General features: G+C 46.2%; 3 protein-coding genes across 3 annotated transcripts; all 3 read left to right on the forward strand.

Annotated features, from left to right (window-relative positions):
- Positions 1–2,555: 2,555 nt before the first annotated feature.
- Positions 2,556–4,010, forward strand: N7459_008190 (uncharacterized protein; the record flags this gene model as incomplete). The annotated part of the gene is made up of 4 exons (XM_056947358.1): positions 2,556–2,668; positions 2,747–2,951; positions 3,001–3,143; positions 3,242–4,010. 4 exons carry the CDS (start codon positions 2,556–2,558, stop codon positions 4,008–4,010), a joined length of 1,230 nt encoding a protein of 409 aa, XP_056796868.1.
- A 4,565-nt stretch (positions 4,011–8,575) lies between these two features.
- Positions 8,576–12,593, forward strand: N7459_008191 (ubiquitin-specific protease UBP15; the record flags this gene model as incomplete). Its single annotated transcript, XM_056947359.1, has 10 exons — positions 8,576–8,584; positions 8,644–8,764; positions 8,975–9,119; positions 9,175–9,332; positions 9,389–9,578; positions 9,640–9,748; positions 9,805–10,753; positions 10,804–12,248; positions 12,302–12,431; positions 12,487–12,593. The coding sequence occupies 10 exons, from the start codon at positions 8,576–8,578 to the stop codon at positions 12,591–12,593; spliced, it is 3,363 nt and encodes a 1,120-aa protein (XP_056796869.1).
- A 327-nt stretch (positions 12,594–12,920) lies between these two features.
- Positions 12,921–13,808, forward strand: N7459_008192 (p24 family protein; the record flags this gene model as incomplete). Its single annotated transcript, XM_056947360.1, has 4 exons — positions 12,921–13,067; positions 13,151–13,339; positions 13,442–13,721; positions 13,795–13,808. 4 exons carry the CDS (start codon positions 12,921–12,923, stop codon positions 13,806–13,808), a joined length of 630 nt encoding a protein of 209 aa, XP_056796870.1.
- Between the last annotated feature and the right edge of the window lie 226 nt (positions 13,809–14,034).

Here is a 14,034-nt window from a genome sequence, read left to right on the forward strand (position 1 = left end):
TTAAGGAGCTCCGAGTTCCTTCGGGCGCCCACAGCGTTCAGCTTCGCCCGCGCTACAGCGGATTTCGTATATCGCCTACGCTTTCTACGTAGATTCTACGAGGGCCTATTAGCGTGGAATCGCAGGGGGGGAGCGCCAAGGCGCGCGCGATCGCTTGGAGCCCATATGCACCCGACGTCACTCCTACTGACCTAGCATTTATGCTCTCCTTTTCTTTTTCGGACGAAGACTTGGAAATTGACGGCCAGCTCCAAGTGCCACTGGAACAGTCCACATGAATAAATATCACAGATCTCAGTTCTGCCCATAATTGTCGAGCATCGCTCACCTGGACAGAAGACAGTATCTTGAAGAGCTACTTTTCAGCAACCCAACCGACATTATCGACCATGTATAACAGCCCCTTTGTATCCATGCCACGGCCTGCTATTCGACTTGGCCTGGGACCTGAAGCTCCGGGGAAAGTTTAGGCTCCGCCCGTTCTATATATCTCTTCTACTACCGAGCGCCATCATTGACAAACCCTCGTGATTGTTGATTTCTGCAGTTCTTTCTTCCACCATCTATCTCTACCTAAATCATGAGATATCTATTCCTTAGCAGTCCGGCTTAGTCCTTCCGTCTTCCGACCAAATGGTTGCGCGCCATTCGGTCAGGATTGATCGGTAGGAAATATATGGAGGAAGACTGGGAGGACTCGGTACAGCATAAATTGAGTCAGAATTCTTGGCATTCCCATCTGTTCTTTTAGTTCTCTAGTCAACTCAATTCAATCAATCCTTCTCTTGGCCAACTTCCTCCGTCTTCATCATCTCTTTTCTCTCCTCTTCCTCTGTCGGAATTCCACAATTTGCACATCGGGAACCTTCCAAGGTTGGAGTCATTATATACCTAGGTATACCCCCAGAGCTGGAGCTAGGTAGCTGCTCCTTTACACTCGGGATGTAACCTGGGAACAAGCAGTTCCAGGGGCCCAGGTTTCAGTCTCAGGGATCGGCGCTCGCTTGTTCTGCATTTTGGGAAAGACTTGGAAGTGGACGCGACCCAGTACAATAATCAAGAATTCTCACGTGGGCCTCTTTGTTCCAGACTACGGATTAGTCGTGAATCCAAATCATGGATTTCATTCCAAGTCTCCAATGATGATCAGTGATCCTAGATATTACCGGGGGGCCAAGGTATGCTTGTTGTCATGCCAAGAGTCTCTGGGGCCATACTATTTATCTCAGACTGCGTACCAAAAGGGATCAAATAATGCCATGAAACGAAGGATCGCTAGAAAGAAAGCTATACATGTGCAAATAGATATAGAGTATTCCAGGGGTATTATATATTGCGAAACTGGGTTGTCGGGTCCACCTGGGCACATCACCCACTATTCCGAAACCAGTTAAAAATGGTGTTGTTAGTGTGCCGTATACTGCAATGATCTTTCTCGGACGCCCCGCCATTTGGGAACGCAAGCAAGAAAATTCCTATCTAGGCAGTAAGTACGGGAGGATCTGTTAGGTGTACTACTAAAATGTCTAATGGGGCCTGGGGCCCCTTTAAACGTTGTGTGCTTGATTGCAGGATTGATCTGATCCAGATGGGAACGATATGAACGCATATCCATGGATGTATAGCCTTCACTGGGTCGGTACGGGGTGGCCCTTAGCCCCCATAAGAATATAAAGGCAGTGAAACCTGGTAAAGTCCCTACCTAGTTAGAGATATATCTCCTTTGGTACGCCAATCTGCCTTTACATATAGGTTGGCGCTAGGGTTTTGGGGGCTATACGTATATGGATGCCAGGAACGTGCTTCCTGGGTACGTGGAGCACTCCGTATACTCAAAGGAATTTTCATTCCAACCTAGAATAGAAAATATCGAACAATTACGTATGTAGCTGCTGGCCCGGAGAATATTAGATAAACCAATATTTATTAATCCCTTTCGTCCCCCCGCTCGTGGGAAATGCCCCTTCCTCAAGACTGACCTCACGTTCAATCCATCCATACAGTATTGCCTGTACCCTGCCTTCGTCCCCATTCTGACATTTGACGGGCGTGGCCGCGATGAAGTTTACCCGTTTCTTGATCGGGGCGCTATTGGCTTTCTCCGTGGATGCTTTGCCAGGCTCCCCGAACGTCGCTCCAAACAAAGCAGGACGGCATGTTAGAAGGGACCTTCCAAGAACACCGTCCGGGATACCTTCCGGAACCCTTGCTCTCAAAAACTCCAAATCAGCGTGTCCAGTGTCTGTACACCATACGTCCGCTGGACACCCAGTATCCTCTGTCCACCATACGTCCGCTGGAGCCCCGGTGTCCTCGGTCAAGACGTCCAATGTCGCCCCCACCGATACAACCTCCAGCGCCGAGCCTACACAGACAGTAGAGACTCAGCAAGAGAAGTATGCTTCTCTCGCTTGCAATACCAAATTTGAAGGATCCAACCTGGGCACTATTTGGAATGAAACTGATCTGAATACAACCATAAGCACCTAGTGAGTGGACTGTGAGCACCAAGAAAGAACACGAAGAATGCCGCTGATTGGTCCAACAGCCTTAACATGCCCGGAAATGTGGACGGCTATCCCAAGTATGATAATAGTCTTTATATCTATGCTTACAACCAGATCATGGGCAATTCTTCGGGTGCAACTGGCTCGAAGAGTTGCAGCTTGTGAGTGCGATGACTGTCTTCCTGGATAATACCAGTCTTCACGGTAACCAAACTAACAAAGCGACTTCAATCATATAGGCAGGATTGTCCCCACCCAAGTGATATCAGCACGGGACTATGCAAACTTGGATTGAACTATCTGTGGACGTTTCTTCTAAATTGCATTGCCGATTTTCGGGACTGGGCGGAAGATGTCACCCAAACTGTCCTGGGGGAGGCTCGTGACGCCATTCTCCCGGACGTCAGCAGCATGGTGGAGGACTTCAGCCCCCAGCTAGACTTCGTGAGTGCTCAATTCGTTGACATAACTGCCGGGTACTGACGCCTCACAGGGCGCTCTGGGGAAAGACGAGCTTGGGATGGCAATGTTGGCAGTGGCGGCAGAAGCCCTTGATTTCCTAGTACCTGAGCTAGGCGGGGAGGTGCAAACCATTGGCGATCAAATTATGGACTTCCAACTAGACGGCACCCTATTGTCAGTCCATCCCCCTCCATCCTGAAAAAAAAAAAAAAAAAAAACAAAAAAACAAAACAAAAACCACTTACTCGGTTCCTCAATTAACGAATCTCTAGCCAATTTGATAAGGAAGAAGAAACGGCGGATCATCTTAGAACTAAGATGTCCCAGGCGATTGACTCTATCATCACTAAGATCGAAAACAGCGCGAGTATTCTTCTCGAAAAGACGCCGGTAAACACCGAAGCGAACCCTTACTCCCAGCAGCCTATGAATGCAATCGATCTTTTCCAAAACGGTGCCTATGCGGCCCCAAAAAGCTGGAGCAGCCAGGTCGCGCCGGCCAAACAGCGCACAGAGAAGGTCCTTGCTGCCTCAATCATTGGCAATATCTGGAAAACCCAAGAGGTGTTCGTCGCAACAGCCACAAAACAGCTAACCGTTAAAAATGGCGACACCGAAAAAACCAACCCCAAGGCGCTCTGTGATTACGATACAAGCGGCTCCGAAATTACGAGTTATTGCAAGGACGGTAGAGTCTATTGGCTTTTGCAAGCTGATGCGCTGAACCATGCGTGGCAAAAGTTCAAGAAGCCTTCTGGGATTGATAAGCTGAGCAGCTACGCAAATCTTCAAAGTTCCGAGATCATGACCTCCGTGGTGACTCGGTACGAGAAGAATCTAAAAGATTCGTTGAGCGCAGCGAATGCCTGGAGCTTTATGGACGCGGACAAGGACGCGGATCGCCCTCTGTACATTCCCCTCAAGGTCTTGGATCTCGATCAAATCGACAAAACGATTTATGTGACCACGCCATCGACCGTGCAGGAGTCATATAAAGACATTGTAGGTGATATACCTCAAACCTCCTACTGGATAAACTAACAAAGTACTAGAACTACGTTCGAGGAATCATTATGGCAGGTAACGGCCTGAAAGACAAGTACGGCAATAAATTCCCGTACACACTCTATAAAGCGACTGGTTAAGCTTGTCGAACAGGCGTTTGTGATGTCTGGCAACTCAAGACTAGGTGAAAGACAAGAATGGAAGGAAATATATCTGGCTTGCCCATCTGGGTGTTCACAGAAACCCTACGTGAGACTATCGCAAGAGAGGCAAGGTCTAAGACTCACAGCTCTAGATATTCAAACCAGATCCTGAGATGCTCTTGAGTGATGTAGTACTTTGCTGTTGCCATAGTGTAATCCCCTTGGAAGAAATCACTGTAAATATCATGATCTACAGACTTGCGATGCTATCTGCGTCTGACCGGGTCATCCAGCAAACCAAGTTGCCAATCGAAAAGACGGCCGCGTCATAGAGCGCAATCAAAATCAACCTCACCATCTTCCTTGTCGCGATAGGTTTCAAGGCTGTAACCCAATCCCGATGCCCCTGGCCACCACAGGTGTCCAACTGTCGTAGGCGCAACTAAAGGGTTTCCTAAGTCATATGGTAGCTCATAGAACTGCATGACTGTCCAGTGTGATCGTTGAAGTCTGCAGAAGATAATGGAACGGGAGACATGACTGCTGAGGGATAATGCTTCAACGTAACGTCGCCAGGATTGGGCAAGGTCGCAGCTGGCAGCTTATTCCGCCGAGATAAAGACTGAAATCCGAGGAGAGAAATCCTGGTAGATCAAAATGCAACGCAACATAATTCTCATGATCGAACTGGGCCGGGGTCAAGGCTCCAGGGTTTGTATAACCCAGACCTGGGCTTTGAGAGTAGTCCATTGCAAGGAAATACGCGGATCCATCAAAGACGGCACTGTCGACCTCTACCCTGGGGGAGTCCCACGATAGTCAGGAGTCGGGGCATCTATACGACGATTGGGTGAGTATTTGGATCGGAGTGAAAGACAGTAGAGCAAATAGCTTTCGAGGCCGGCTTCAGTAATACAAAATATAAGGCATCACGGAAGTGTGAGCGAAGACAAGTTAACCAGTTTTGACTGCCTTTTTTTACAATCTGAGTTTATACTATTTATTCGGACCATTCAGATGATAGCTTCTAAGTGCACATATAAAGTTCTTTGACTGGGGATGGAGCGGAAGAGAAAAAGCGAGTGGTATTCGAATTCCCTCACTAAGGAATGTATGTCTGATGATTCAGGCGGAAACAGATTGTGGAAGAAAGAACTGCAGAAATCAACAACATTTTCCTTTTACAATTATCTCTCGAGGCTAGGCTTTCCACCTGGTATGATTTCAAGCCAGCTTTGCAAAAAATCCGGGTGATCCAAGATGAAGGGTTTACTCTATGACTATCCTTGGTCCCATACAAACAACTTTGAATACTACCTAGGTAGGGACCAGATCGTCGCGGAAAATGTATCCTGAGGCCCGAACCTTGGAGTTATCCCTACGTCATCGTAGCAGCAACAGAGCACCATTCGGTTTCAAATCAGTAAAAGTAATTATCCTCTCTCTTTTACTATATAAGTTAATTCTAACTAGTTATACTATTTTAATATCTAAATCTTAATATAGCTATCTTTAGTCTTTAGTATAGTTAGTTAAGGTATATAATTAAAAAAATAACTAGGATTATTATAGATATATATTTTTAATATATAGTTAAGAATCTATTATTTATAAAGTTCTTCTTTACTTAGGATTTAATTATTAATTTAGATTACTAATACTATTAAATATAGTTAATAATTATCTCTCTTTATTATATAAAAACTAATCTAAATAAAATATATATACTTTTTAGTTTTCTTTAAATTAGTTAATTTTTTTTAAATAATAATAATAATTCTTTAGTATTATATTTAATAATTTTCTAATTAATCTATTTTTTCTAAATAAGATTATTTACTAAGGCTTTTTTTATTACCTTTTAATAATAATTATATATTTTCTATTTTTTTAATTATATTATTTTATTTAGAATATAGTAATTAATAATTAGATAATTAATTTTTAATTTATATAAATAAAAATATTTTTAAAAAAGTTTATTTAATTTTTTTAATATATTATTAGTTAGTTTAGCTTTATTATAATTTTACTAAATTAAAAATATTAACTTTATAACTAATCTTATTAATTTAGGACTAAACTTATAATATATTATATAAAATAATTTAATTAAATTATAGATCTTAAATTCTTTTTATTCTATAATAATCTTTTAATATCTAGCTTATTACTAGATTAATAAGATCTTTTTAACTATTTATAAAAAGTCTTAGTTAATATTTATAATTTTTAGAAAATATAAATTAATATTTTTTTTAAATTCTTTTATTTAATTAATTATTAATAAATATTAAATCTTTTTTTTAGTAAAAATAATATAATATTTTTCTATTTTATTTAAACCTTTTCTTTATAACTATTTAAATATATAAATCTTTTTTAAAAGAATATAAATATATTATATAAAATAGTATAATTAGTAAATAGCTAATTAAATAATTAGTTAATATATATATTAATCTATTAATTAATATTAGTAATTCTTTAAATATAATATAACTATTTATTATTTTTAATCTTATATAAATCTATATAATCGAAAATCAAATACAATTAACAAAAGAGAATGAGGACAAAAGAAACAAAAAAAGTCGACAGAACGGAGGGTCAAGGGAGTGAGACCCTTCATCCTTCATACTCCGAGAGAGGCGCAACCGGAATGGAGGTATCTGACGGCGATCAGCTGGAGCCTACCCTTGTAACGAATCACATACAATTGAAATCATACCCAATAGCCTTATGGTCTACTGTAGCTGGTATGGGGTCACGGAGGCTGATCGCCGCCACCACTGTGCCTCCCCCCGCAGCGATTGGATACCAAGCCTCGTTGACGCGGTACTCTGTCCTTTTGGACGGAACATGGCGTATTCCAAGGCACCTGCATATGTCGAGGATGACAACATGTGCACGCCTAGGAGGGTACCCAGTTCAGTTCCTCATCCACGGTCGGTGTTGTCCATCCACAGATGTGCCTGAACCCGGCTGGGGCCAAAGACCCGTAAAACCCCCCAAATCCCTAAAACGGACTGGAGGGTCCAGACCAGGCGGTATGAGGATGAGGATTTAGAGGGGGCCACCGCGAACATCACTTTTTTCCACTTTTTAGTCTTTATACTCTATATTATTTTTTATAGTATTATTAATAAGTTTAAAGAACTCTAGTTTAATTAGTTTAGTAATAGAATTTAAATACTAACTGTTTAATATACTTAGATTATAGTGCTCCTATATATTATAATTAGTTATATATTTTTTAACCTTCACTAGCTAGTTCTTCTATTAGTGTGATTCCTTTAGTTTAACGCCTTTCTAGGCAGAGATATTTATTAAATCTATCTCTCTTTAGCGGATCAATCAATTCAGTGGTAACTATTCAGAGGTAACTATTTAGGGGTATCCAGGGGATATTCGCCGTCGACAACGCCGTACACAGGGTAAGCTATCTCTGAATAGCTTTAAATACACAAAACAAGTGGCTTGTCGTCTTAGACAGGGCAATCTGGGCTTATAACTGTCGGGATAGGGAGGGGATCCGTCCAATAGGAATCAATGATAAATCTATGTTGCTATTACGCCCAATCTGCCAATTTGGGGGGCGTACGCTTAACTAATCATAACATACAGGAAAAGGATAAACTATTAGTGCGATTCTCCACACTCATTCCAACAGTTGCTTCGCAGGGCGGTGAGGCATGTGACATGGAGCTGGTGCATGCGATGTAGATTTCTGGCATCCTTGCGACTCAAAATTCTTCTAGATTTGCGAGGGAGACTGATATGGAATGGTGTTTGGCGCACTCATCTGAGGCAGCCAGTACTAAATATGGCTGCGATTTGACTGCACTCCACAATGCGCAAGGTGCAATAATGTTTAGGGTCTGAAGAATTCACAACGGCACTCGCACCCGAGGAGCATAGATGCATGAAATACAACATGCAGGCGAAGCAAAAGAATCATTCGATGAAGCCGAAACTTGAAGATCTTGATTATGGCTTGGTGATTCTTTTGTCGGGCCAAATACTCCTCGTGAGGGTAAACAGGTTTTGCAGGGTTTTATTAGGGTCCGGGGAGAGCAGTAGATCCAATGAGATACTAGAGACCTTCTACACCATCGCTTGTTCATTGTACAAGCCCAACACAAAGAACCCTAGTTCCGCCCTAAATTCCATCTGTGAAGTGAACTGACACCCAGAAATCGCTGGGGTTCTTCGTCCAAGCAGTTTCCTAGTTTTCTCTTACTCTCCCGTCACTCCACCGTCTCTCGTCCACCGTAGACCAACGCTTGCCGAGCCTCTTGAGGGCTCCGCCACCGCTAGCTCCCGGTCTTGTTTCTGCGCATTCAGAACAATTTCCTCCCGACCACGACTTCGAACCCTTCCCTTTCTCCCTTCCCCTTCAATCCATCCCCCGTTCCGACAGGTGCCTTCCGGCTGGACGGGAGGGCGCTTCTCGCTATGGAAAATGTGAGTTGCCGACCGTGCCCCTCGCGTGTGTCGTCATTGCCGATCTAACCACGCCCCAGCTCGCGGAGAACGACATGCTCGTCGACGAGTATGAGCAGTATCCCAATGAAAAGACTGATGTCGTCGTCGTTTCTCGCTCTGGCTCATCGGAGCCAGAGCCTGCGCCCTCCGCTGCCGACCGTATGTTCTCACCTCCCCTCCTCCCCTTCCCCTCCACCTTCACGTCGGGATGTCTAAGAGCAAGAACAACGCTTCGTGTGGGATTGACGGAGATGCTGCGGATGACCTTGGTGTGGGCTCAACATGACTGTTTGGGAGTTCTGCTCAGCCTCTTGGCTGCTGTTCTCGCGTTCGCGGAAGATGGCTGACTGAGACATGATGGAATGTTAGATGCGGCGATGATGGCACGAGTGCTTCCCAAACCCTCGGATCTCGAGACCGAAGAAGAGACCTTTCATACCTGGCAGATTAAAGAATGGAGGAAGTTGGAGCGCAAGTTGCATGGTCCGACCTTCAAGTGCGGCGAGTCTCCTTGGTGGGTGATCTCTCTGGAGGAGTGCAAAAGGTGCAGATGCTGATAGATGGGATAGGCGCATCCTCTTCTTCCCATATGGAAATCAATCAGAGCATGCCTCGTTTTATCTGGAGCATGCATGGGATGGCGAGCCTCCGGAGAACTGGTATGCCTGCGTGCAGTTTGCGCTGGTGTTGTCAAACGTGAAGGACCCCTCGATCTATGTCTCCCATGGTAAACACACACTCTTCGCACATCACTGTGATCTGTCGCGCTAAATTCAGGATTAGTCGCAACCCACCGATTCACGGCCGAGGAGGGCGACTGGGGTTTCACACGCTTCTACGATCTTCGGTCTCTATTCAGTGAAGCGTGGAAGGGCAAGAGCGTTCCTTTAGTTCAAGACGATGAAGCGAACATCACAGCCTACGTTCGTGTAGTGAAGGACCCCACAGGAGTCTTATGGCACAGCTTCCAGAAGTAAGCGTTCTCACCTCCCCAACGCCCCGACAAGGTGGAACATGCCACTAACCCTGCGCAGCTATGACTCCAAGAAGGAGACTGGCATGGTGGGACTCCGGAACCAGGGTGCCACCTGCTATTTAAACTCCCTTTTACAGTCTCTTTACTTCACAAATAGTTTCCGCAAGGTATGGCGGAGAGTGCTCAGTCCAGTGCGTCAAGAGGATACTGATTTGGCGGATAGGCTGTGTATAAGATCCCCACGGAAGAGGAGGCTACTCGTGAGAACAGCGCTTGGACGCTTCAGAGACTGTTTTTCAACTTGCAGACCAGTGATACAGCTGTATCTACCACTGAACTCACAACATCTTTTGGCTGGGATTCCCGACAAGCCTTTGAGCAACAGGATGTGCAGGAGCTCTCACGGAAGCTCATGGAGCGACTCGAGGAGAAGATGAAGGGCACCGTTGCCGAAAAGGCCTTGCCGGATCTGTTTGTGGGCAAGACCAAGACATATATCTCATGCATCAATGTCGACTACGAATCCTCTCGAGTGGAAGAGTTCTGGGATATCCAGCTGAACGTGCGGGGCAACAAGACCCTGGATGACAGTTTCCGGGACTACATCCAAGTGGAAACTCTGGAGGGCGAGAACAAGTATGACGCAGGACCTCCGTACGGTCTGCAAGATGCCAAAAAAGGTGTCATTTTCGAGAGCTTCCCGCCAGTCTTGCATCTCCATCTTAAACGATTTGAATACGACCTCAACCTCCTGACCATGATGAAAGTGAATGACCGACATGTTTTCCCGATGGAATTTGACGCTTCCCCCTATCTCTCTGAGAACGCCGACAAATCCGAGCCCTGGATCTATGAGCTACATGGTGTTCTCGTGCACAGTGGTGGCCTGGATGCTGGCCACTACTACGCCTTCCTCAAACCAACCAAGGACGGACACTGGTACCGCTTCGATGACGATCGGGTGAACCGTGCCACTGAGAAGGAGGTTCTCGAGGAGAACTACGGTGGAGAGTACGAGCTTGCGAATGGCGCTGCTGGTGTTCGACAGCCTTACACTCGTACGCTCTCGACAAAAAGGTCTATGAACGCATACATGTTGGTTTATGTGCGGAAAACGAAGGTGGATGATGTTCTTCCCCCGATCACGAAGGAGGATGTTCCTTCCCATATTGGTAAGGAATCTCGTTTTACTCGCCCCGGGCCATCTCTAATCATGACTCAGAAACCAAACTGGCCGAAGACCGTGCGGAAATGCTGCGCCGGAAGAAGGAAAGAGAGGAGTCTCATCTCTATACGACCATCGGCGTTCTCACAGAGAAATCATTCCAGTCCCACCACGGTTTCGATCTAACTAGCATGGACCTTCCCGCAGATGACCCTGCTCTTCCGTCACAGTATCGGGTTCTCCGGACGAAAAAGGTCAGCGAGTTTGCGAAGGAAATTGCCGAAGAGCGTGGTATCAATGCCGACGCTATCCGCTTTTGGGTCATGGTTAATCGTCAGAACAAGACGACTCGACCAGACCAAGTCATCACCGATCCTGAGATCAGTGTCGAGGAGGCTCACAGCAAGTTTGGTACGAAAGGCAATTTCTTCCGCCTTTGGATGGAGGTTGCCCCGTCCGGTCCGGATGGCCAACCCGTCCCCTGGCCTGACCACAGTGATTCCGTGCTCATCTTCCTGAAAAACTACGATGTGACCGCTCAAACTTTGTCGGGTGTTGGTCCCGTATATGTGCGCAAAACCCAAAAGGTGGCTGAACTAGCACCGACTATTCTCGCGAAGATGAACTGGCCCGCTGGCACGGAGTTCATGCTCTATGAGGAGATCAAGCACACGATGATCGATGTGATGAAGCCTAAGCAGACTTTCCAACAGTCTGAGATTCAGGACGGCGACATCATTACCTTCCAGCGCACGGTGAAGGAGTCAGAGCTGCCCCCAACCGCCATTTACCCGGAAGCCAGGCAATACTACGACTACCTTCTAAATCGCATGGATGTGACATTTGCCCCGGTCAAGACTGGCGATGGCGATGAATTTACTCTGACACTTAGCCGGAAGATGAGCTACGATCAGTTCTCGCAGAAGGTGGGTGAGCATTTGAATGTGGAGCCGACTCACTTACGGTTTGCGCCCGTCATGGCCAGCACTGGCAAACCCAAAGCCTTCTTGAAACGATCCAACGTCACAAGCCTCGCCCAAGTCCTGAACGGTCAATACGGCGCCTACGGCTACACTATGCACCGGTCGGATGCCTTGTACTATGAAGTCCTCGATATGAGCCTGAGTGACTACGAGAACAAGAAGTCTGTCAAGGTCACATTACTTCCCGAAGGAATTTCCAAGGAAGAGCCCTTCGAGGTCTTGGTGGGTCGCAATGGAACCATCTCGGAGCTACTCTTGGCTTTGCAGAAAAAGGCGAATTTGGACGATGATACGATGCGGGACATTCGACTTTTTGAAGCTCATAGTGGCAAGTTCTCCAAGGAGCTTCGAGACGACTACAACGTGTCATCTATCAACGATTACTCTACGCTCTACGCTGAGCGGACACCGACTGAGGAGCTGAACATGGACGGTGATGACCGAGTGATCAGTGCTTTCAACTTCGATCGCGAATCCAACCGGCCACACGGCATTCCATTCAAGTTTGTCGTGAAGCAGGTGAGTCTTTGCTCTTTCAACTCTTCATATTGTGACATACTAATATAGAGCAGGGCGAAATTTTCAAGGAGACAAAGGAGCGATTGTCGAAGCGAACCGGCATCAAGGGCAAGCCTTTCGAAAAGATCAAGTTTGCCGTCGTCCCTCGCACATCCTTCTCTAGCCCCAAGTACCTCGAGGATGGTAAGTTGTGTCACCTTTGCTTCGATCACGACAATCCGCTGACCAGCGTCTTTAGACGACATTCTCTCGGACGTGGCAGGCTCTGATGATTATCTTGGCCTGGACCATGCTAATAAGAGCCGTGGATTTTGGAGCAAGAATGATAGCATCTTCATTCGATAAAGTAATTTCTCAAGGGCGCCGAGGGGTTTTGCGGAAGGGCGAGATGCTGCGATCCGGTACATGAGCAGTGATAGCCCCATTATTATCCTTCATTATTTTGTCCACTTTCCTTTCCTTTTGTTTCCTTTTCCTTTTATTTTTGCGGCTTCTTGCGGCTTCCCTTCATGCGGTAGTTTGATAGTTGGAGTAGACGCGATACAAATGCGACGCGGTGGTGAGTTGTTTGGGTGCAAACAATGCAAAACACGGGATCTCCATCCTGGCTAGAACCACAACTCCTGATGCGATTCATCTTCCTTCTGTAGACTACATTAACCCTTCGGCACAATGCGGCTTGCACTTCTGGCTGGTCTGGCCTCTCTGGTCTCCTCTGTCACTGCAACTGCTCTGACCTACCGTCTCGAAGCCAACGAGAAGGCATGCTTCTACACCAATGTGGATCAGGCTAATGCCAAGGTGGCATTCTACTTTGCGGTCAGCACACCAATTATATTCCATTGCCTTAGCAAATAGGGCATCATTGTGAATTTTCTTCTGACGTGTGCGTGAGTGTCTAGGTCCAATCCGGTGGTTCCTTCGATGTCGACTTCGCCGTGACGGCGCCTGGCGACAAGATCGTGCTCGACGGCACCAAGGAACGTCAGGGCGATTTTGTGTTCACAGCCCAGAGCATTGGCGAGTACAAGTTCTGCTTCAACAATGAGATGTCCACATTCGCCGAGAAGATGGTTGATTTCGAGATCGCTGTGCGTTATCTACCCCAAATAACCCCACGGAGACCCCTATAACCCACACTTGATAGTCTCTCAATGGTCTCACATCTTACTAACCATTCTCCATGTTTGTAGGTTGAGAACGAGCAGCGCCATCAGCTTCCTTCTCGCCAGGGCGCCAGCCCCGAACAAACGACCAGCCTCGAGGAATCCATTTACAAGCTCTCCGCGCAACTATCGACCATCTCCCGTAACCAGAAGTACTTCCGGACGCGCGAGAACCGCAACTTCAGCACTGTCCGCAGCACCGAGCGCCGGATTTTCAACTTCAGCGTGATCGAGGGTCTGATGATGGTGTCGATGGCCGGATTGCAGGTCTTCGTGGTTCGCTTCTTTTTCCAGGGCGCTCGGAAGGGTAGGTCACCCCCCTTGTCTATCAAAGATTCAAGAATGGCGACTCATTGGCCTCATGTCTTGCGTTCGTCGAGGATGGTACCGCTAACATATTCGCTAGGTTACGTGTGATGAGCATGAAGTCATTAATATGATTGCATTTAACTTCGCTAAATATCGGGCGTGTGTCCTTGTGTATCTCCATCTCTTACTATAGCCGACTAGAATCATCCATCCATTGAACGGAAAACAGATTATGTGCATCAGATGACATCGGTGTTCTCCCTCCTACACCCTTCGCCGCCAACGCCTTGTTAGTACTCGTCATGGGTGAT

This window comes from Penicillium hispanicum (genome assembly GCF_028827665.1).
Source record: "Penicillium hispanicum strain IBT 35686 chromosome Unknown utg000007l_segment0_segment0, whole genome shotgun sequence".
Lineage (NCBI taxonomy): Eukaryota > Fungi > Ascomycota > Eurotiomycetes > Eurotiales > Aspergillaceae > Penicillium > Penicillium hispanicum.